Here is a 23,148-nt window from a genome sequence, read left to right as displayed (position 1 = left end):
GTTTATATAGGCCAAGGGATGGAGGCTGGCGATGATCGATGGGAACCATCGGCGCGCTAATTTTCGGGTCGGCTTGAAAGGCCACCGTGTTCGCTTCCGGATCGCCGTGGGATCGCCTCTCGTTCACCGACGCCAAAGAGGGCTCGGGTGAATGTGATGTGAGAGTGAAGCCATAGTTGGGACTAGAGTGCTCGATCTTCCATGCACGACCGCTTTGTTGCTTCTTTGTACGGAGAGCCTTCGTGAAAGGGGGCAATCATCTGCGCAGAGGCCACCCCGCGAGGAGTTCGTTGGGCCCCGTCTCCCGGATCAAAAACCTTGCTAGATTCATGATCGTCTTCGCTCAGAGAGAGCCTGTTGTTGAGTCCGATGACCAACTTGCTCGTGATGCGCAAGACAGCCGCACATCCCAAGGTTCAGATATATAGTATCAATGATAGAAACGCTACGAGACTACAAGATCATAGAAACGACGTTTCCGACCGTTCGCGTACCTGCTATATCTTGAGAACTGGACGTACCTACGAGCAACGTATAGACGTCGGTGAGTAAGATGTACGGGGACACGCACCTGTTCTACTGTCTATCGCGTTTGAAGACACCGGCAAGCACTGTCTAGCTAGTGTCTGTCAGCTTCTTGGCATAAGACCTAGTCTGTCCTTATCTGGAGGATTGCCCATCCCCGACAGGCGGTGTTGGCTTCCCTCTATCCACAGCTACGGTATTTCGCGGCAGGGTAAGGAAAAGCCCGGGTGGGACGCGCCGCGAGCGTCGATTGCCACTAGGTGGGCTTACTATCGACGACGCGGCTGACCTTCTTGCGCACATAGCGTTCTATGACCGTGGCGCAGTGAGCAGGGATCGGACAAGGGAGAACATACAGGGAACATACGTAGTTGAGGATCAGCCGTAGTCAGGAAAAAGCTCGTTTCCTCAGGGGTGAGACTCGTCTTGGGGGAACGAAGCAGCAGTCTGTACGCCACAGTCATCAGCGGCTGATTATGTGTCGGACGAGGAAGGACCTACCAAGTATCGCTGCTAGTGGCCACTGACACGAGCGCTTGAGGGACACCATCGCAAGTCATCTATGTAGACGATCCAGTAATAACATTAAGTGTACGTGAGGTGATGTATATAGTCTAATCTACAGTTCTTCATGACGATGCGGGTCCTGGCTCGAGCTAGCCGTATCGGACGCGCTCGACGCCGACGCCGACGCCGACGCCGTCCCCTCCGCGCTCCCCGTCGTGCTCTCACTACTACTGCTACTACTGGTCGACGCCGACGAAGAGGACGACTTCTTCGGCGCCTTTGGCGGCCGCTTCTTGTAGAGCTTCTGGAGGTGGTTCTCGAGCACCTTCGCCCGCGCCCGCATCTCGCTCGAGAGGATCACCGGGTCCTCGTTCATCTTCACCTTCTTCTGCTTCTCCACCCACTCGTTCAACCACGACTCGTGGTCCTTCAGCACTTTCTCAAACTCGTCCAGCTCTTCCTTCGTGTACTTCGTGGGCAAGCCGGCCTCGAGCTCCTTCGTCGTGTTCAGCCGCGCCTCCGTCAGGAACATGCGCGAGCTCCAGTTCCACATCTGGCTGTTGTTCAGCGCCTGCGGGAACTCCTCGATCTCCTTGTACCGGTGGACAATCGGTCGTTCTAGGCTCCTGCGCGGACGTCAGTCATCGTGCGTCGCTCCAGAAGAACGGGTACGTACTCTAGTGCGCTTCGTTGGTCAATGTACTGTATCGTGTCCGCATCGTCTCCGTGTTCCTGCAGCCACGCGTACGCCTCGTCCACCTTCTCCGCGAGCCTCTTGCGCTCCGATGATTGCGAGCACTTCATGAACGGCGAATCAGACGACTCGTCCGCGAGCAGGTCCCGGAGCTTGTATATGTAGCCCTCGAGCGTGTTGCGCGCCTCCTCGCGCCGCCTCTTCGCGCCCTCCTCCGCGTCAATCGCCTTCAGCTTCTCACGGCCCGCACGCTTTTCCGTGACAGACAGCGGCGGCAGGGACGAGAACTTGACCTCGATCTCCAGGTTGATCGGCTCCTTCTTCGTGAACACCGTCGTGGTTGCCTCCGTGGCCAACGAGGATGACGTGGAAGTCGAGGCCGTGTCGTCCTCTGCGGAGCCGACGTCCGCCGTCGTCTCATCGACGGGCGCAGATGACGGAGAACCTTTACCGAAGAAATCCTTCAGTTTGCCTGCGCTCGCGCATGACGCAACTGTCGAGTCCTACAGGTGAACTGCACTCACCAGCTATGGACTCGTCCTTGAACTCGCCGGTAACCATAGCGTCACGAATCGACGCGAAGCCGGACTCGGAGAGCATGACAGTGGCCTTCACCACGGGATCCGTGGCGCCAGCCTCAGTGATGTTCTTGATCGCCTCGGCCACGCCCTGGATCTCCGCTTCGAGGATGTCCGTGGGCCATCCGCTGCAAACGAGATCAGACGGCGATACAAGATTAGATCGAAGAGGCTCACCGAAGGAGGGGAACCTTGTAACCGAGCTTAACCTTGAAGTCGTCCTGGCGCTTGAATGTCAGCGTCTTCTTCGTGCCCGTCTTCGAGCCAGAGGGGAAGACGAGGCTATTAATTGTTCGTGGGCGCGCCCCGGGCTGCTTCGACTCCGCCTGGTAGGAGATGTGGATGTCATAAGGGCCAATGTCCGTGATTCGGATGTCCTTCGTCCTGAACTGGCGACTCAGGCTAGCGCCGTGCAGAGCGGCACCCAGGACCGCGGCCTCGTCGGCATTGACGTTGTACGCGAGCTTGTTCGCGCCGACGGCGGCCTTCACCGCGTCCTGGATCATCGGTGTGCGCGTAGCTCCCCCGGTCATGATGACAGAAGTGATATCGTCCTACTACGCCGTCAGGTCACACAGTGCTGGAGAGGCCATACAGACATACCAGCTTTCGGCCAGACCGCGCGAGCGCCTCCTGGATGGGTACTGCGAAACGATGTTTGAGGTCTCTCGCCTCGGTCTCGAACTCCGCGCGCGTGAACTTCGCCTTGTAGTCAAGGTCATACGCGAGGCTCTCGATCTGATTGTCATTCATCTTAGCTCTGTCTGCAACGGGATGTGAGTCGCGTCGCAGCACTCACCGTCGCCTGTGCCTCAGAGTTTGCGCTCAGGACAGCCTTCACGCGACCAGCCTCCTTCCACAGCTTCGCCATCGCCCGCTTGTCCTGGCTGATGCTCCGCTTGTACCGCTTTTCGAAGTCAGCAAGCATCATGTTCCGCAGACGAGCGTCCAGTTCGGTTCCGCCAGTGTAGCGGTCGAAGCCGACGCCGTGGACAGTGATCTGGGTAGCGTCCTTCCCGGCCTTGGACTTCCCATCCGAGGCGACTGGCGCGAACTCGACTACAGTCGCACGGATGGAGGATGCCCCCGCGTCGTAGATAACATGGTATTCGGGCTCGGAGAACGTACGGGTCATAGCATAGTTGACCGCCACCGCTGTGCCGTCGTTGATGAGCGCGAGGGTACGGAGGCCGGAGATTTCGATCGCGTCCACCACCGCGTCGCGCTCATACTGCGTGTAGTATGGCGGCACGGTGACGATGACGTCGTAAATCTTCTCGCCCGCAGTGCTCTCGGCCAAATCGCGAATATACGCGAACTGCATGGCGATGAGTTCCTCGACGCTCCATTCTGTCCCGTCCGAGCGACGCAACGCGACTGTGCCGCGTTCGGTCTTGACAGTGTCTGCGGAGGAAATGGCGGTGTAGAAAGAGACCGCGTCGGATTCGTATGGAGCACCCTGGAGGGTCTTGAGGTGCGAGAACGAGTCGAGCGGGAATCGGCCAGCCTTGTAACGCAAGACGTTGGCATCCACGACTTGCCCGAGATATTACTTACTCACAATGTTCGCTGCGTCCTGTCCGAACAACCTATCCTTCTGCTTCCACCCGACCGTCGACTGAATCTTCCGCTTCGAGTCCCGGTTAAGGAGGACGTCGAATGGCTGGCCGGGCTTCATGAGCGAAGCTTTGATGAAGTCCGCGCCATAGTCGATTGCCAGAATAGACCCAAGGACGCTTTCCGACCATAGCGAGAGCCATAGACAGAGCACCAGCCAGAGCCGGGTCATGATGAGGGAGGAGTATGCGGGCACCGGGCGCGTGCAGCAGTACTTTTATGCGTTACACGTCACCTCTGCCGCGCTACGTGGTCGCAGGCACGTGGACGACTGATCCCAGAGATTCTCCGATGCGCAAATGCTGTCCTCAGACACGTCGCAGGACGACCAGACGAAGGACACGTTGCAGGCGTAGCAGACAGTGATATCAAGACGCGGAGAAGGGCAGCCCAAGTGGGCAGAAGTTGAGCGAAGTTTGGAATTCCAACGCCACATATTGGCCCTAGCACTAATTCTGGTTTCCTCACGAACTTCCCCAATTGGTATTCCGTAACGAAGTTCGCACGGAAGTCTCGTATACACCGCTGTCTATAGAACTTTCGTGTAGCATCATAGATTCGAATGGACTGGAATGTGAGGAAGGAGCTCATTCCCCGACGGTACCCGCGACAACACTCCCGTGCACGCCCCATCCAACTCCTAGACCAAACATGATCCACCCTATGAATATAACCGCGAGGGACACCGCAGAGTACGCCCAGGGCACCCATCCCAAGGTCACCTTCGGCGACTTCAGGATCTTCTCCTTCTCCTTCGTCTCGTTGGCGCCCTCAGCCGCGGGGTCAACCTTGGGCACGGTGAGGCCCCGCACCGCCGCGAGCTTGTCGACGGCCCCGGGAAGGTCACGCGGTGCAACTTGTGAGAGACTCGCCGCGGGGAAAACGTTTGGCGCGAAGTACGCCATGGCGAGCATGAAGCCCGACACTGCGACGGAGATGAAGGCATAGGCGAGCCAGAGCGAGACGGCCGGGTCGAGCGAGTCCGTCGCGGAGAGGTCTTGTAGCCTGCCGGCGGCGGTGGTGATGATGACGATGGAGGCTTGTACAACGGATTCTGCGTGGCTGATCAGCATGAAGAGTGACGCGAGCGAGGCTCATAACGTACTTTTGATGGCAAAGCTATTGTGTGACGGTATGGCAGATTAGACAATGCAAAGGCTAGCAAAGCATCCAGACTTACCCGGTCGCGAAGTATTGAGGGTCGGGAATGATGTTACGGATGATCTCCACCTGTGGTGCCGGCGTGACAGCTTGAGACAAAGCATAGAAAACGTACGCAGCGACTGCATCGTAAGGGGTCAGGTCAACACAAGTTTCCGCTTACGTATAATTATTCCCAACGTACCGAAGGTAGGAACGGTGTGAGAGAACTTCAAAAGCAGCATGGAAATGAGGAAAGTGAGACCGGACAAGAACACTGACGGGTGCCCTTTGTGAGCCGTACGACTCTATCGAGTTACAACGTCTACACTTACGGAAGGTAATGCGCTGTCCGAAGACATCAATATAGATGCCCAAGAAAGGGGTCAAGCCAGCAGGAAGGAGCAGGTAGAAGCTCGACACCCATCCGCCAATGACCGCGCCCTTCTTCAGGCGCTGCTGAGCGAATTGCCTACAAACGCCGTCAATCCGATTGAGCTCTGACCCCGACTCTAAATCCACAGCAATGCGATGCGCTCACGTCGAAATAGAAACGAACGACTGCACGCCCGCGTTCTCGAAGACGGCAAACAGCACGACAAGCCAGAACGTCGCCGGAAGGTACTTGATAGCCTTGAAGTCGAATCCGCGACGCGCGTGGTCGCCCACGTGGCGGCGACCATTCGTCTGGTCCGTGACGTTGTACCGCGCGCGCAGGTAGCGGTCGAGGAAGAAGATGGAGATGGCGCATATCAACGAGAACGCGGAGATGACGGACGAGATCCACAGCGCCCAGGCGTACGAGCCGAGGTTCACCGTGATGACGTTCGCGGTTGACTGGCCGGTGAACTGGGCGAGATTCGCGATGGACCAGATCAAACCTATACGCGAATCAAATCAGTGGGGATATGATACGGGCTGAGGGCGGGGAGGGCGCACCGATGGAGAACGCGAAGCCCCTGCCGGGTGCAAAGTACGTCGAAAAGATCCGATGCTGGGCGTTGTCGAGCGAGCCGTCGCCGATGGCAGCGATGACTTTGCCGAGAATAAGGAGTGGGTAGCTATTGAGGTTGTTTGTCGCAGCCCCAGACATGACGACCGCGCCCGCAAAGTGGAAGGCCGCGAGTATGACGGACATGCTCGCGCCGCCGAACCTGTCGATGGTGAAGCCGAGGCCGATGCAGAGGAATGTATTGACGAGGTTCGTGACGGCAACCTGCGCAGCAAAAGAGGGTCAGCATTGAGTGTTCTCGGCATGGATGAGGGTGAACGGGGGGGACCAGGGTGGCAAACTGGGAGTTGTTGATCTTCGTCTCTTTAATGATCGTCGTCTTGAGAGACCTGGAAAAAAGAAGTCAGAGACGACTCCAATCCGCTAAGTGCGTCTCGCAGTATGCTGACACAATGAGACCCTGTGGTGTCCGAGTCAGTCGACTCATAGACCTCCTAACAATGCGGCAAAACACTCACGTTTGACCAATGGTTCCCGACTGCAACAGGTCCCACCGTGAGCACACCAATTCGCATACATAACACGAAGAAGAATACGCACAGGTACACAAGCACGTCAAGACGATCACGGCAAGTTGCCACCAATACGGGAGCCTCGGCTTCGGCGCAAGGCCGGGGGTCGAGTATCCCAGCACTAGGGCCTGCTCATCCTGGCTCGAGCCCTCGTCGTGCACGTCAACCGACGTCTTCTCCTTCTCGTCGACCACGGGCGAGTCCTTGCCCACGCTGCTCGTGATCTTTTCAACGGACGACATACAAGGTCAACGGTCGTTCCACTTGGTAGATGCAGGCGAAATTTGGGCCGGCGGTGGACAGGCTGGCAAGTCAATAATCCTTCCTCCCGAGAGGACGCGATGGGGGACGAGGCGAGCGAGACTACCCTGACCCAGTACCCGTTCATCTTATCTGATAGAGTGCGTCCACCGGGGTGGGATCGTGCGCCCGCTTTCGGCGGAGGTGTGGTGAGCATGGGGAGTGATTGACGTGGAGAGTGAGAGACTTTGACGGCGTGCGTGGGTTCGTGCCGCCTAGGCGTGGGAGCGAACTTGACAAGACATGCCAAGCCAGAAGGCTGGCAGCAAGCTTTGATTCGCGGAAAGGCCTGTGCCCGGGGGAAAGGCTGAGAGTGTTGGAGATGCTGTTATGGTTCTGCGGCCCTTCTACCGTTTCTGTGCCTGGGGAAGGAAAAGGAAGGCAGTCGTTGGCACACGAACGACACGGAGCATACGAGCCTAGCCCATCTTATCAGATATCTTGTGATGTTGCCGCGTGTACGGCAGGTGGTTTGCGGCTTCCCGTCGAGCCTATCTTTGTGACGGCCGCAGTCGCCTGTCAAGCTTAGGAAGTTGTTCAGGATTCAGTGCGAACATGGAAGACTTACTGCGAGATACAGAGACATTGGCCGCCGCACGAGGGGATTACGCGTCAGGATGATCATATACCTGGTTGGGATGTGAAATTTTGCGGGAAGCGGGAGTCGTACACGGAAGCCAACTTAATGAAGCTTGAAGCCGAGGAAGCCGCGACGCGAGAACGGAACTTCGTATGGCGAATCAAATCTGCCTATGTTAATAACGAGGGATGCATTGTTTTCTGCGCACATTACAGATGCCGTATATCTGGAGGCGGACGCCATATATGGGCATCACCTCGTCGGAGTCCAACACATTCAAAGCCATGATTACTGGTTTGAGGGACACAGCACACGTGAAGCCAGCACGGATGGATAGGGCCCTGAGGTGTGCCAGGGGTGGGTGTCCGCGATGTATACCCTGCCGAAAAGCAAGGTCTGTCCTCGGCGTCTGAACAGACGCGAGGTACGTCGTGAAGGCCGCCCCTATGTCACCGGACCACTTCAGCGTTCAAATGTCAACGGGCCTGGAAGTATGGCAAACCATGAGCAGCGGTCGGAGAACTCGGAGTTAGAGCGGCGCGTTTGCGTACGGGTCCCGGCGGAGAGTATTCATCAGAAGTGTTAGTTTCAAGTTGACCTCGTTAAATGCCCGCTCGCATCTCATCCTGTCCCGCTCAACAAACTCTGATCACCGACTATAGTCGCTGACAGCGGACATGCCTCCTCGTGGTCCTCTGACTCCAAGACCTGTAGTTCCGCTGATTGGCTTGCAGGACTCTGGCCCCAATCGCTCCATACTTCCTTGAGCTCGGGATTACGATCCTTGACAAGTCTGGGCAGTATCGAATATAGCCACCATCACCAAGGCTTTCCTGACACTCACACTATCGACATGCCTCTCCATGAATACGTGCGCGTCTTCAGTCGACTCTCCGTCGTCCCAGACGCCTGCTATATGCGCGCGGACGTGGAGCAGGGTGAGAAACGCGTTGCTGTAGACTGTACGGCCGCGTCGGCGGGGACAAGGCACGCAATGCGAGGGCGCTGTTGGACTTGCTCTTGGCGGACATGTCTAGCTTGGCGAAGCACTGCAAGAGATGTGAGTCCCAGGACAACATGTGTTCAAGAGGTGATAGTCACAGATACACGAGTAGTGGCAAGAGCGAAGACACTAGCGGCAGGCTGTCAGATAGGGTCATTCATCATTAGACAGCGTCATGGACGTCATGATGATCGCGGTCGACCTATGCAGTACGTAGTCAGGTTGCACGCACAGCCTTCACAGACTGCAGACTGAATGCGGTACGTACCGCTTGAGCAGGTAGTACGACACGATTGTCGCAATGGTGGCCGTCGCAGCAGCCGTGACAGACATGGTGATTACTGCTGGGTACTGCCAACAAATGTAGGCAAGTTTCCTTCAGTGGCCGTCCAGAGCACTCTCACTTGAAGCCGGTTCGTTTGGGCATCAGTGGGCGACCGGTGCAGATATGTGGACCTAACCCATGATCAACTTCAGTCAGATGAGGAGTCGTGTAGCAGTAGGTGGCGTCGACTTACGCTTCCGCGCGGAAGCCATTTCAGCAGTTGTACCTACCTAGCAAAGCAGCTGCAAACCCTAGTACGTTCTAGGAAGCGGGACGAAGACACGATCACGTACTGATGAAGGCCGGTGTCAGGGCGACCTGAACAGCAGGAGCGTTCAGGTCTCTGGTGGCCCCTTGTCGCGAAGGCTAAGCCACAGCTCACACAAGTCCTGGTCATGAACACGTTGCCGCTTAGTGGACACCGGGCTCAGGACAGATGGACGCGGCCCAGCAGACAACAGGCAAAGCTTACGTCTCCAGACGCTATACGCCAGTGAGCTACAGATACGCCATCCGGCCATTCGACTCCGCCGCATATTGATACTATTTGACCTGTGGGTAGCCACTGCTGCAGCCGTGTAGAACCCAAGCACATAAGTGAGGTAAGAGGACTAAGGGCGTTATACTTACTACGAATAGGCTATTGGCCTGCGGAGGGTGAACGATGAGATTACTACGCGTAGTCTTCGTCGAGCACTCACTGGTCTCGACCTTCACGGGATGATTGGCATCGTCAGCTGGATTTTACACCGAGACCCGATGTCCTCGCGACGTACCACAGATTGGGCACCTCGAAAACCTGCTCCAAGGTCCGTAATGGTGCTTGAGGAGTATACAGTAAAGAAAGGATGTTTGCTGCTTGTGCAAGAGTGTCGAGGATCCTGTGGCACACACATCTGTCCGTCGATGCCCCAGAGCGGGAGCGGAGCGTCCCACATATACAGCATCCAGACGACCTGTGCTAGACGTGGCACAAGATCAGAATTTAGCACGGTATCGCCCGGGTAGCAACAAGAGGCGTCTTGGCTTTCGGTGTCCGGAAGTACTGGAACGTCTACAGCAGACACGCGACACCGTACAACCTGAAAGCAATGTCACTGGTCCAGAGCACCCTGATGGAGGTGGCCACATATGTCTCACATGCCAGGAAGTAGTAGATGACGTCCGTGTGGCCGATTCGGCGGGCAAGATCCGGATAAGAGACCGCACAGCCCCCTGTGACGGCAACTCCTGTGACGGGCGGGGAGTAGTGGCGCGGCGCACGTGCGATGTGATTGGACGCGCATGGCTCGCGACGCGTTTTGCGACAGTCGCGCGCCCGATTGGTTTTCCCTCGACTCATCCGCGACTGATCAGCCCGACCAGAACGATTCTCCGGGGACACCGACCGGTCTCCAGCTCTGGTTGGACGAAGACACGGCGCGGCCGGCGTCGGGATATGGCGGGGCCGAATGACGGGAGGAGTCCGGGGGAGGCAGACCAGGGACCGCGTGCGTTCCTCTTGATTTTTGTGGCCGGCTTCCCGAACGGGCAACGAGCAGTTCTTGGCACGCGACCGACGATATCCACCACCACCGCAGTGCATAAAGCCCTAGCGTTATCTTCTCGTCCGTTCCTGCCGTCCTTCCCTTTCCTCCGACCACCACCATGCCCGCCCCGAACTCCCCTAGCATGCTCAAAAAGGATGCGAGCGCAGAGACCCGCTCCATCGCGAGCACCAGCGACAACTCGGCCGACGATGACAACAAGCTCCTCGAGATTGGCTACGTCCCATCGTTCAAGCGCGAGTTCTCCAACGTCGCTACCGTGCGTATATCACTCTCCGTCACATCCAGAACGCGGTCTGACATCCTCGCAGATCAGCTTCGCGTTCAGCATCATGGGCCTCTGCTCCAGTATCGCGACCACCTTCAATACCCCTCTTACCCTTGGGGGACCGACCTCGGTGACATGGTGCTGGATCCTGGGCGCGACGATGTGTTTCACCCTCGGTGCGTATCGCTCCCTTCCCATGCGTTATCGCCCCCGCCTGTCAAACGCTCCCTGCGCGCGTATCTCAGTGACGCCATTGCATCCGTGGCCCCCCAGACTAGCCTGGGCGTAGAGGTCACAAGTCGACTGTGGAACTCTACCTGAGCTTGCTCGGATCCTTCATGTCCGGAGCGGGTCGATAGCAAAAGTTGCTCAGGCGCGAAAAGCTCGGACCGCGTGGGTGCACATCCAGGGAACGCAGCTTATGCCGTCACGCCCCCGGCGACCATCTTCCTCATTTTCGCGAGCTCCATCGGTGCCATAATGCGCCGTAGCTTGCATATCGGTAGGCCCTTACCAGAAACACAAGCTCAGGCCGTTGAGAGAGCCGAGCAAGATGCGAGTTCGATCTGCCACTCAAGACGCTTGAACTCCCTTCGCTGGGTCCTGCTGGGCAGCGCGCTCAGTGGGGTCTTATAGCGTCTGGCTACCTGATTAGGCTTGCATATGGTTCAGCTCCCAACCGACCCAAGCATCTTTTTGCTGAAAGGGCTTCTTGAAACGCAAACCGCTGTAATATCCTCAGTACAACGTCCAAACTGACCAAAATCCACAGGCTCCTCTATCGCGGAGATAGTGAGCGCGTTCCCCACCTGCGGAGGCCTGTGAGTTCGAACTCTCCTTGACATGTGCTCGCGGCCCAATCGAACGCGTCTTCTGACTTCTGATGACCCCCGCAACGTTATCACATCCCCCAGATACACCGCATCAGCGCAGCTGGTCCCGCGCAACCAGCGCGCGATTGTCGGCTGGGTCGTCGGCTGGCTGAATATCCTCGGCCAGATCGTCGGGCTGTCGTCGACCGAGTTCGGGCTCGCGAACATGATCTGGGCCGCCGTCGTCGTCGGCCGCGGCGACACGTACGAGGTCACGGCGGGGAAGAGCGTCGGGCTGTTCGCGGGGCTGCTCGTCCTGCACGGAATCCTGGTTCGTTTTTGTTTCTGTTTTAACATTTTTGGAGGGATGGTGTGGGGCGCGGCAATGACACTGACACTGACCCCGGCCGCAGAACTGCCTGGCGACGCGCCAGCTCGCGCGGCTGACGAGCGGATTCGTGTTCATCAACCTCGGCGCGACGTTCAGTGAGTATAGTTTCGAGACGAAACGCGAGGACGGCTGTTGACGGAATGGGGGGCTGTTTTCAGTCATCATCATCGTCCTGCTCGCGACGACCCCGCGGAGCGAGATGCACAGCGCGTCGTACGTCTTCGGGAGCGACGGTTTCGTGAACAACACCGGGGGCTGGAACAACGGCATTGCGTTCCTATTCGGACTGCTCAGCGTGCAGTGGACGGTGCGTCTACTTTTCCAGATTTGTGACGGATCGGATCCCGTGTGGACGAGACGACAGAACCAGAAAGCGCATATGCTGACGTTTTTTTTGCCTCGCAGATGACGGTGAGTGGCCATTGGCTTGTGCGCCTGAGGTGCTTATACCGACAGTGACTGTAGGACTATGACGCTACGGCTCATATCTCGTAAGTCCACGCCCTGCCTATCATTCTCCCTCGTATAGAGCGCGGTGGCTAACCCTCGACGCCTGCAGAGAGGAAGTGAGGCGTGCGGCGTACGCAGGTACGCGTCAATCACGGTGTTGAAATTTCTATCCGCTGACTGGTCATTTATCTGCAGCCCCGTCCGCCATTTTCATCGCGGTGATCGGCACGGGCATCTTTGGATGGATCCTAAACATCGTGCTCGTGCTCTGCTCCGGACCTCTGTGCGTATCTTAACCTCGCGGTACGGCATCCCGCGCGAAGACGGAGCCCGCTGACCACACGCACACCGCAAACAGCGAGAACCTGCCCGGCCCCTCCGGCTCGGCCTTCCTCGAGGTAAGTCCGCGATCCAAACACAAACCCACACAACCCCTCCTTCCTATCGGGAGCTAAATTCACCTCGTTTGTTTTCTTACCCCTCGCCATACATAGATCATGGTCCTGCGCATGGGCAAGCCCGGGGCGCTGTTCATCTGGGCGTTCGTGTGCCTCACCGCGTTCTTCGTGTGCCAGACGGCGCTGCAGGCCGCGTCGCGTACGGTGTACGCGTTCTCGCGCGACAAGGGCCTGCCCGACCGCGGCTTCTTCGGGCACGTGTCCACGTGGACGCGCACGCCGCTGCGCGCGATCTGGCTCGTCACCGTGGTCGCGATCGTGCCCGGGCTGCTCGACCTCGCGAGCGATATCGCGCTCAACGCGATTTTTGCGATGACGGCGATGGCGCTCGACTTGTCGTACATCATCCCGATCTTCTGGTGAGTGTGGTCTGGTGTTTGTGTGTCTGTGGAGGAAGCACAACGTGCTGACGGTGGGTATGTAGCCGGAGGTGGTACAGGAATCATCCCGAGGTCAAGTTTACGCCCGGGCCGTTCTATATGGGCGACGGGATCATTGGGTGGATCGCGAACGTGAATTGTATCCTGTGGACGCTGTTCGTGTGCATCATCTTCGCGCTTCCTACAGAGCTCCCGGTCAATGGGAACACGATGAACTACGCCGCTGTACGTGTCCTCCTTTTCGATCGCAGTGACTTGTCTGCTGATCGGTCTCTGACGGTTGCAGCCCATCACCGGCGGCGTCATCTTGCTCTCTCTGTACGTTTCCCCCCTAGGCCGCAAGCCCAGTCTGTATCCGAGTCGCTGACCGCTCCCCACCATGTAGCGTCTGGTACGTCCTCGGCGGCCGCAAGCACTACAAGGGCCCCCAGTCGAACCGCACAGACCTCGATACCGCCGCGCCCGACGACGTCCTCGTCGCCCCCGCAGACCGCGAGAAGGCCGAGATGCACCAGGTCGTATGACCGCTGCATCTCGCCGGCTTCAACAGCCTGTCGCGGCCCTATACCCGGCGTGCGCCCCCGCTTCCACGCTCGGCCACTCCAGTACGCCCCCGACACTCCCTAACGCGCACCGTACAGTATATCCCGAGCTGTCTTGACAGTCCCCCGATGGCCGTCCTTGTGTCGGGGTGGCAGGCTGCTCCACGAATCATACCCCCCTCTAACCCCCCCTTTTTTGCTGCGCGCAACGTACTGGACGAAGAAGGCTCCTCTCATCAGGAGCTCACGATCTGGCGCCTGGCGCCCATGCCCGTGCTCACGCCGTGCTGGCGAGCCTGCTGTCTCGACTGCACGGTGGCCCCACTGTAATCATGGAGACAGTATCTACTACAAAAAGCAATTGGTTGTACTCTCGCGCCGCCATCCCATCTGGAGTCCAAAATGCGAGTGGACCCGGGTTTCGAGGATGTGTAGCCGTAGATCGGGTGTGTGCTTGTCTTTGTGAGATGTAGTCGTACGCTAGATCTAAACTTATTTCTGGGCTAATGTCCACGGACGTAGTTACTCCTGGGCTATTGCAACGTACCGGAGTGAAGGCATCGACTTTCAGCGGTACTGCTTCGCAGCGCCCAATGGATCAGCTCTGGGTGAATCAGCGCCGTAGCTACATCATGATAGCAGATGTCTCAGTACCGCTATGATGACGAGCAACTCGTGCTTCGTTTGGGCGGCGTCGAGGAACGGACAGACGTCTGAGGCTGTGAGGAAACAACCGCCCAGAGATTGCATGGATTGCGTATCGTCACAATCGATCACTTGGACGCAGTGGCTGATCTCGACTCGACACGGCTGACTTGTATTTTTTTCAGGAAAGCCGAATAAGCAGGTCCCGATGTTCGCCACCGAACCCCGTCAGCCTACGACCTTGCGTGCGTGCTTCCTCCCTCTCCTCAGAACCCCCATGTTCTCTTCCTACCCTCCACGCCCCACTTAGGTGCGCTGGCGACTCGCACCAGTTTACTATGGTGTTTGGTCGCTGGTCGTACGCTCTGCTGCGAGGGAAGGTTGTTGGGCTGGGGCAGTATCAACTAATAGTAGCGATACTGGTTAGGTCTCTCTTCGTCTAATGCAGAGTCAGCCACTGATGACCGTGACGCATAGACTGCTGCTTCAGTACCCTGGGGTGACTCCCGCCTCGGAGAACCAAGCTTCTTACTGAATGGCTGATTCTCAACCACGTACGTTCCCGTCATATCCTTTGTCCGATCCCTACTCACCGCTCCACGGTCACAGTACGCTATATGCGCAAAGAGGTCAGCCACCCCGTCGATAATAAGCCCACCTAGTGGCTATCGACGTTCGCGGCGCGTCCCACTCGGGGCATTTCCTCTTCCTGCCGCAAAATATCGTAGCTGCAGTGGATAAAGGGAAGCCAACGCCTGTCCGGTGAAGTCGCCTGTCTGGGATGGGCGACTCGGACTGTGCGGAGTGTGCGTGTCGCATTGCAAAGCTGAGCCTTTGAATGGTGAGTGCGATGGAAAGAGACTAGGTCTTATGCCGAGAAGCTGACAGACATTGGCGGGACAGTGCTTGCCGGTATATTCCAAGCAATGGACAGTAGGACAGGTGCGTGTCCCCGTACATCTTTCTCATTGATGTGTAGACGTCGTAGGTACGTCCAGTTTCTAAGACATAGCAGGTACGTTCACGTATTGATTTATGCACTACATAATAAGCGGTCGGGAACGTCGTTTGTATGATATGGTAGTCTCGTAGCGTTTCTATCATCAATATGAGCCTTCGACCATGCTGTCGAGTACATTACGAGAAAGCCGGTCATTGGACTCAACAAGAGACTCGCTCTGAGCGAATATGATTGTGAATCTAACAAAGACCTTGTGATGCAGGAAACGGGCCCGATGAATTGCTCACGGGGTGGCCTCTGCTTGGATGATCGTCCCCTCTTCACAACAGCTCTCCGACGTAGAAAAGAATGAGAACGCTGTCTGCAGAAGACCGGGCGGTGGAGACCCGAATATGGCTTCACTATCACATCGCAATCACCCGAGCGATCTTTGGCGTCGGTGAACAGATGGAGAAGCGATCCCGCGGCGATCCAGAAGCAAACACGGAGTCTCTCGAGCCGACCCGAATACCAGCTCGCCGATCTTGGCCATCACCAGCCTCCGACCCCTAGCCTATATAACCCCCTCTCCTCGCCCATCCACTCTTTCCTCAGAACCCCCATGTTTTGTTCCCTCTCCTTTCTAGGTGCGCCGGCGGCCCACATCGGCGCAATTTGATGTAGGGTCGCTGGTCGTACGCTTGGACGTGAGCGAATGATTACCATGCTGTACGCCATCGTCTTCCTATTTCACTTCGTCGCTTGTGCTCAGCTGTTTCCCCTAGCCACCATCGGAGGTACTCCCCCTGTAATGCACTCCTCCTAAACATGTACGTGGTTTCACTTACCTTGGCTTCACTTACCTTGGCTGAGCTCACCTGACAACGCCACATTCACAGTACGCCTGGTGCATTCGAGTTGTCGGCCGCTCCGTCGATAGTAAGCCCACCTGGTGGCGGTCGACGTTCGCGCCGTGTTCCACTCAGGCTCGTTCGCCACTCATGCCGCATAGAACCATGCTGCAGGGAAGAGGTGGACGAGCCAACGCCTGTTCGGTCAAGTCACCTGTCAGGGACAGGTGACTCGGATTGTGCGGAGTGAGGCGGGGCGCATTGCAAGGCCGAGCGTTCAACTGGTCAGTCTCTACGTATTGCAGCATGCGTCTTAGCTGAGATGCTGACTGAAGGTTCTCGGACAGCGCGCACCAGGATCCGCCAACAAGGCTGATTAATGTGCCCGGTGCGTTCTTACAACACCTGATGATCTCTGACCTCTGTGGGTAGGCACAACTAGGTTGCAGACAGGTAGGTACGGGGATGGTACTGATGCACAATACAATCATTGTAGATCCCGCCTGTAGCCTTTTAGACTATAGCGTGTCCGAAGGAAAAATCTTCAATGATTTCGGTGTACGCGTCGAGTGATCAGGAGAGCGGACTAGTCAACCAGTTGGATCCAGACAAGGCTGTAAGAATATCATGAGGTCACGTTTTGCAGCGCTACCTTGATGTCTAACGTAGCTGGAAGTACCTGTTGCAGAGTAACTGGGTGATGATAATGATTGTCAGACTTAAGTTAGTGGGGCACAGGCAGGAGATATGCGTACGCACTGCATGCCATGTAGACCGTGTCAGTGCTGATCAAAAAGATCCCCGCTGCCAGAGCGAACGCATAGCGGCTCCGAGATCAGGTGGCCTGCTCCGATCATGTATCATCGTAGCGTCTGAATACACCTCAGATGCGAGCAGATGACTCACTCTCTCACGGGCTCAGCGGTGGGGCGCAGTTTTTGGAGGCAAGGGGTTTATGTAGTAGAGTAATCAGACGCGCATGTGTGCGTGCACTGCGATCGTCGCACTGGACAACCTCGGCCAGAACCCTTCGCGTTCCCCGAGCAACCTTTCCATCTCCCAGCCCATTATAACATCGTTCCGTTACCGTGTCTCTTGTCAAGCGGCAATTGACTGCCTACGACTGTTCGTTCTCATGTTAGCACTACAGGCCTGAGATTACTTGCCTAAGACGTGCTTGGGCGCAGCTAACGAAGGTGCAATGGAGGACGTTCCGCGTTGCCGTGGAAACCGCCGTGAATTTGTAGTATTCGTTCCGCAGCAATCACTTTGGTCGACCTCCTGTAGCATCCCTTATCTACACCCGGTCATTCCGTCTTCCTACTTCCACCGGTCATGCCCATTCTTACTGCGAAGGATGTTTCGGCGGTGATGCATCCCAAGGCTATTCTCATCGTCGAGCCTGAGTGATTCTTATATATAGTAGTGAGATGGCGGATCGGCCCAATCGCAAACGCCTAGCGTTGCGTAGGCCCGGCCCGTGACGTTTCTCCTAATTTAGAATCTCGGCTTGATCAATGGGAGGCAGCCGAGTGATGCGTGAGATCTCATATATAAGGTCGCTGCCGCGGCATATGTTTTACACCTTCTGGCTGGTCCCTCTCGCGCTCGCTGTTTCGTCGTCCGTTCCGTTCTTTCAGCTTCAGTCTTTCTACCCGCGTACCGGTCTACGCATCATGCAGTGGCTCATTTACACCCGTCAGACGGCCATGAGTGAGTGATTCGGTCTATCCTGCGATGGCGACGGACGCACTTCGGATGGGAGCACTCACGGGGTGCCTCCGACTTATAGCCCTGGCCACCATCACCGCCATTATCGCGCAGGCCATGGGCCAACTCACCCTCAACTTGTCCCCCGGTGTGTTGACGGCGGACCTCACGTATGCGCAGTTGGGTGTCGCGAGCGGCGTCCTGACCATTCTCTCTCTGCCCCTGATGTACGTCCCCTCTCGCTTCTATTCTCGTACACGGCACAGGCCACCTCATGACAGCCGCCGTCCCACAGCCTTCTCTATGACATGGCGCAAGAGAAGCCTTACAGCGCTACGGTCATCTTGGAGCTTGTCTGGATGCGTAAGCCCAGTAATCTCGCTTACTCTACCAGCATCGCTCACAGCGATCTACAGTCCTCTTGGTGGTCCTCTGGATTGTCGCCGGCGTTAAGACTATGGGCATAACCGGGTCGATGTTCAAGAACTGCAGCAGCTTCACGAATGCAACCCTTCAGGGTCTCTGCGGGGACGCACAAACCCTCGTAATTTTCGCGCTTCTGTCGGCGGGTATCTGTGAGTATTGCACACCTGGGCCTTTCGAATACATATGCGGCGCGCCGGCTCCGGCGCGCACGCGCGTGTGCTCTCTGATTGACTTAATGCTGACGTCTGACTTGCATCCGTCAGTGGCCCTGTACACCGCCGCGCTCACGTTCGTAGCCGTCGGCAGCTCGTCTCAGGGCAAGCCCATCTGGACGCACTTCTCCATGCCCGGCGCGAAGAGGCACTGATCGTGTGCCCTCGTGTCTGTCACTCTGCATCACTACTTGGAGCCAGACCTGCGGGGCCGAGGGCCTTGAGTGGCGCCCCGGACCCTGGACGGACGATGGTTTGAGGATGGCAGGAGTGGTCGTGCCGTGTGCCGTGTCTCGCTGTCGTTCGCTCTGTCACTTATCCGCTCATGTATATTTACTGACTTTGAAACCGGAGCTGGCGTTCGTCACGGCGACAAGATGTAACGGGTGCGACGGCGGTCTGGACCTGTCCAGAGTGCGTCGATCATCTGAGTGTCTCGGCCTGTGAAATTCGAAGGTGCGCTGTCATTGGAACGACATGTACTTGCTGCGCGGTAAACTGCGGAGTGCGTAAGGCGGGTTGCCGTCTCGCCGTGGTACAGTCACGGTGGCAACGGGTTACCCGCGCGGTAAGCTGGCCTGCGAGAAATGCGTTTTGTTGTGCCGTAAGCACGTATCCACCTGTGCGTGCTCGTTACAGCTCCAGCCAACCCAAATTCACTGGTGAGAAACATCTTGGACTTTGTATACCTCGCAGGTCTAGAGGTGTTCAATCCACGTACGCCGTTCCGCCATGGGCTTCGTCCGCTCAACTGAACAAGGCTGCCAATGACCGAACTGCCCTTTAATCAATCACCTTGGGTACGTCTTACACATGTCTGCACCCACGGTATGGTAGGCTGACATTGTGGGGCTGCACTGGAATGTACACTAATAGTGATAGGTCGCAGCATATACGACCGCAGCGATGTCATGGATGTTGTGTCGTATCTAGCACTGTTCCAGGTGTCTCACAACACCATTCATATTCACGTCATAGGAATTGTCACGCTGTTGCGTCTGTCTCCGCGAGGGTCTATGCCAGTCTTCATTTCAATCTGCGAAGATTTTTGAGGGGTTTATGTCGAGGTAAGTGTACTCTTGAATGTCTTCTCTCATGTTTCACCACGGAAAAAGTCCTATCCAAAGATTGGCATATGCAAGCAATGAAAGATATGTGAATGCCATTCGAAGCTACATGCTTTGTACGGATGTTGGTTTCGGGACCCTGCTGAACCCTTCCGTCATCCGGCGCTTCAAGCAGCGACGCACACTACAGCCCGACGTTGGTCATCTCCTTTGTAGAGGCCCCGCTTCGCTTCTGCTCAGCTCGAAGGTTCGGACAATGATCGCACAATACCCGGGTTGTGTGTTCCTCGAGTATAGGAGCAAACTATGCGTCTGCATCCACGGCACTATCTTCGAGCCGGTGTGTACTGATGAGATGCTCAGACAGATCGGAGTTCTGCTGCCTCTGGCGTTGCTGCAACGACGGAGGTGTGTTTCCAGGTCTGCCAATGCATTCCTGCACGTGAATCAGCGCTATCGCTAGAACGCGCTTTCACCATACCGCCACATCTACCACGTTGACACGCCAACCCCTGCCCTCAGCCCGCACGGCAGAATATGCCAACGGAGGGCGAACTATACTGATAAGCAGCCAAGATCAGCGCGTCAGCGGCACGATCGACACTTTCCCTTACCTTCTGCATTGTTTCCGCTTTTGGTTCTCCCACAGAATGGTTTGTTTGTGAAAATGTCGTGTTGCATCCCTTGGTGAGCGTTTTGTATTTCGAGACTGTCCAAGCATAGTACCGACCATGAAGAACAGTTGCCGCCATTTGGGGCAACGTCCAGCGTCGGGACGCTTCTCACGCTTCCAGCAGTGTAAGTCTCGCGCATTTCCTGAGCTCTCGTCCATCGCTGGCTAATTGCTGGCTCGAAGGCTCTTCTGTGAGTTGCTCGAGAGTGGGCGACTTGGCGACTCGATTAACTCTGGGCTGGTCATCGTCGGCGCGTCTAGTGAGGAGGTTGCGACTGCGTTGACTCCGAGTGCGGAGCACCGTCGGTGAATGCGCTTCTCGAGGAGAGGAGGAAACCGGTTTATGAGGGGTCGCGGTGATCCCATAGCTCCAGGCGATATGCACCTACACGCACCTGAAATTTCCTCGTCTCTCACGGCAGCAACCTATGCGTTGAGAATGTTAATTGCGCAAGCAATAATATGATGCTTATCGCATCCGAATGCTGGTATTGAAGGTATGCATACGCTGCGATCATGGAAGCAATAATCTGACGTTTCATGTCAGAATGCAGTGCGTACATGCTTGCTAGTCGGTTTTGCTCAAGCAATCCCCTGCTATCGAATCTGTGCATGATCTTGCGAATTAAAACAGTCATGCCCTGCTGGCCGGATACACCTCTCTTTCTGAAGGTTCCGACCATCATCCTCCGCTAATCCAATATCATCTGCATTTCTGCATGTAGTCTTGACGTAGCGTATGCAGTCTGGTTATCGCAGTCCACGCATGGTCGATTCCGGCATACAGGTGCGTCCTTCAGGAGTACCGTGCCCTCCGCGACTGGAGGGTCCTGGTCGTTCGTGTCCGTGTTCGTATTCGTTTTCGTGTTCATTCAAAGTTGTGTCCATAGACAGTTCTACTCGAGACTTCCATACGATGGCTTGCCTGTACATCTTCCGTCTCGTTCCTTGGGTGAGTGATCGTCATGCTATACTTCCAAATGAACGCTAATCACGCGTTTTGCCCAGCTCTCCCAGCTGGTATCGCGCTGTCACGCTTGCTCTCAGTGCTCAGAGCAAGGCAGCAGAGAGCAGTATCCCCAAGTCCACGACACTGGTCTACTCTGGCATGGCCATCTCAGCGGGCGTCTTCACGAGGCTTGTCATAACACTTCTTATCATGTGCGTGTCAGTCTCTCGCTCGTCAGCATTTCTTTGGATTGCGTGATTTTTCGCTGGTGGAAAATGTCGCCGTGTCCATGCGAGCTTCGACAAGCGACGAGCTCAGGAGTTTCCCTCAAGAGGTCGTCAGTAAGCCAAAATAATCGAACTCCTTTTCGTATCATCGTTCTACATCCGACAGCGCTAATCAGACCTTTTTGCAGGGCTGTGCAGTGCGGGAGCCTGTCATCCCGGGTAACGGCTGTTGTTGGACTTACCACCGCTCTTGCGGTGGCGATCTGGCCGAATGAGACCGGCAGCGGGACTTCCAGATGAGTGTCTGATCACACTTGTTCTCGCAGGGGTCTATAATTATGTAAACGGCTGTAATGAGCGTTCTCGTACTGTAGTACAGGCACGAGAAACATGCTGCCAACTTGAGTTTTCGGGACTTTGATTACGCAAAGCTAGATGTGAAAAACAACGCGACCGAGGTATGTGCTGCGTACTGTTGCCGTCTGCCGTCCATATTGCATATTTGCTCCTCGGGGAGATGAGCACACGAACGCTGATTAGATTTCTCTAGACAGGCCACGCTATGTCAGTGGCGTCTGATACCAATCCTTCTGCTAGTCCCGCTTGCTACGGGAGTAATGATAGGAGGGCACTTTGACCCAGGGTACGCCGCCCATTTCGCGATCCCGTCGTTTGATAGGATGCGCTCAGAGGTGTGGGCTTTCAGGATTACGTTGAATTTCCTCCTGGCCCCAAGTATAAAGGTGGGAGGAACGCGGAGGGTGCTCCTCACCACTGGCGGGTCATCCACTACACACCTAAAGTCTCCACAGCGTCTCTCCTACACATCACCTTCTCTCATTTCTCCGATGGCTGGCCTCTATGTCTACCGAGTGCTCTCCTTGCGTAAGATCACAAAGCCTGTCTCAGTTGTTTTAGACTGACCGCCCCGTGATTCAAAGTCCTAGCCGCCATTTTCGCTATTGTGGTGTTGGCTCTGAGCGTGCAGGATCACAGTGCTGAAACCACAGTATTTCTCGGCACGTTCGTTTATACTAGAATGGGAGTGGCTGCCGGTATCATGTCGGCCGTTACGCTGCCGCTACTGTGCGTGCTCGTGATCTCTCTCTTGTTCGAACTCATCTTTACTGATCCCTCTTGTCTAGGTTGATTGGAGGCCACCTCAGGTCGGTGCCGTTGTGTTCAACAATTCTCTTCGAGGTGTTTTGGTTGTGTACGTTGCGCACACATCAACGTGTATTCAGGTCTCCGTTAGCTCACCGTATCGACCTTACGCAGCTGTCCTCGGATGGCTTTGGATCGCAACGGCCGGTTTGACTTTCGCAGATCCAAATATCCGAATCCTGGACCAAGACGTGACAGGTTGCGATCTATACACCGATGAGCCCGATACTTTCAAGGTCTGTAGGGATTCTCAACCCATAGGCATACTCTCGGCTGTAACGGGAGCCATCTGTGAGTTCCGCTCACTCCTGCTAAAATGTACGATATGTTGACGGTGACGAAACGGCAGTGCAACTCTACGTGATAACGCTCTTCGTCGTGGCACTACAACACTCAAACAATGGCAAGTCCGTTTGGGGTACTTCCGTCAGGAAGAGCGGGAAGAACGAGTCTGCTGTGTAATTTCAAATTCCATCGATTCATAAGTGTGGAGTCTGATCGACATGGCACGACTCAGGGTCGGGGTCTTGTTCAGGTGCGTGGGAGCGACTTGAAGATGCGTAGTGGACGTGGCGCATTTGAGCGCCTTGCTCCGTTGATCTTCCGGTGACAATTACCACCAGTGACATTGACACTGCCATCG

The 23,148-nt window shown here is 56.2% G+C and overlaps 6 protein-coding genes across 6 annotated transcripts; 3 read left to right on the top strand and 3 right to left on the bottom strand.

Moving 5' to 3' along the window:
• Positions 1 to 1,092: 1,092 nt before the first annotated feature.
• DICSQDRAFT_140336 (actin-like ATPase domain-containing protein) lies at positions 1,093 to 4,270 on the bottom strand. The gene is made up of 7 exons (XM_007369709.1): positions 3,866 to 4,270; positions 3,104 to 3,811; positions 2,908 to 3,042; positions 2,482 to 2,858; positions 2,251 to 2,432; positions 1,709 to 2,198; positions 1,093 to 1,658 (listed from the first exon to the last, which is right to left on the bottom strand). The coding sequence occupies exons 1-7, from the start codon at positions 4,091 to 4,093 to the stop codon at positions 1,145 to 1,147; spliced, it is 2,634 nt and encodes an 877-aa protein (XP_007369771.1). The 5' UTR covers positions 4,094 to 4,270; the 3' UTR covers positions 1,093 to 1,144.
• A 238-nt stretch (positions 4,271 to 4,508) lies between these two features.
• DICSQDRAFT_111665 (MFS general substrate transporter) lies at positions 4,509 to 6,932 on the bottom strand (the record flags this gene model as incomplete). The annotated part of the gene is made up of 11 exons (XM_007369708.1): positions 6,614 to 6,932; positions 6,532 to 6,551; positions 6,463 to 6,473; positions 6,342 to 6,402; positions 6,001 to 6,277; positions 5,603 to 5,942; positions 5,397 to 5,533; positions 5,267 to 5,338; positions 5,102 to 5,204; positions 5,027 to 5,040; positions 4,509 to 4,975 (listed from the first exon to the last, which is right to left on the bottom strand). The coding sequence occupies exons 1-11, from the start codon at positions 6,825 to 6,827 to the stop codon at positions 4,509 to 4,511; spliced, it is 1,716 nt and encodes a 571-aa protein (XP_007369770.1). The 5' UTR covers positions 6,828 to 6,932.
• Positions 6,933 to 8,621: 1,689 nt separating this feature from the next.
• On the bottom strand, positions 8,622 to 9,441 carry DICSQDRAFT_183175 (uncharacterized protein). The gene is made up of 3 exons (XM_007369707.1): positions 8,987 to 9,441; positions 8,737 to 8,924; positions 8,622 to 8,670 (listed from the first exon to the last, which is right to left on the bottom strand). The coding sequence occupies exon 1, from the start codon at positions 9,327 to 9,329 to the stop codon at positions 9,129 to 9,131; it is 201 nt and encodes a 66-aa protein (XP_007369769.1). The 5' UTR covers positions 9,330 to 9,441; the 3' UTR covers positions 8,622 to 8,670; positions 8,737 to 8,924; positions 8,987 to 9,128.
• A 947-nt stretch (positions 9,442 to 10,388) lies between these two features.
• Positions 10,389 to 13,828, top strand: DICSQDRAFT_111664 (APC amino acid permease). Its single transcript, XM_007369706.1, has 15 exons — positions 10,389 to 10,599; positions 10,652 to 10,784; positions 11,381 to 11,429; positions 11,523 to 11,751; positions 11,834 to 11,906; positions 11,970 to 12,118; positions 12,217 to 12,222; positions 12,277 to 12,302; positions 12,371 to 12,399; positions 12,457 to 12,544; positions 12,620 to 12,659; positions 12,756 to 13,078; positions 13,144 to 13,324; positions 13,386 to 13,417; positions 13,485 to 13,828. The coding sequence occupies exons 1-15, from the start codon at positions 10,441 to 10,443 to the stop codon at positions 13,621 to 13,623; spliced, it is 1,656 nt and encodes a 551-aa protein (XP_007369768.1). The 5' UTR covers positions 10,389 to 10,440; the 3' UTR covers positions 13,624 to 13,828.
• A 3,986-nt stretch (positions 13,829 to 17,814) lies between these two features.
• On the top strand, positions 17,815 to 18,580 carry DICSQDRAFT_129458 (uncharacterized protein; the record flags this gene model as incomplete). Its single annotated transcript, XM_007369705.1, has 4 exons — positions 17,815 to 18,014; positions 18,083 to 18,150; positions 18,204 to 18,362; positions 18,477 to 18,580. 4 exons carry the CDS (start codon positions 17,815 to 17,817, stop codon positions 18,578 to 18,580), a joined length of 531 nt encoding a protein of 176 aa, XP_007369767.1.
• Positions 18,581 to 22,189: 3,609 nt separating this feature from the next.
• Positions 22,190 to 22,967, top strand: DICSQDRAFT_173907 (uncharacterized protein; the record flags this gene model as incomplete). Its single annotated transcript, XM_007369704.1, has 5 exons — positions 22,190 to 22,226; positions 22,283 to 22,427; positions 22,487 to 22,554; positions 22,620 to 22,796; positions 22,855 to 22,967. 5 exons carry the CDS (start codon positions 22,190 to 22,192, stop codon positions 22,965 to 22,967), a joined length of 540 nt encoding a protein of 179 aa, XP_007369766.1.
• Positions 22,968 to 23,148: the final 181 nt, after the last annotated feature.

The sequence above is a fragment of the Dichomitus squalens genome (assembly GCF_000275845.1).
Source record: "Dichomitus squalens LYAD-421 SS1 unplaced genomic scaffold DICSQscaffold_54, whole genome shotgun sequence".
NCBI lineage: Eukaryota > Fungi > Basidiomycota > Agaricomycetes > Polyporales > Polyporaceae > Dichomitus > Dichomitus squalens.
Note: the sequence above shows the minus strand (reverse complement) of the source record. Positions and strands in the feature narration are given on the sequence as shown.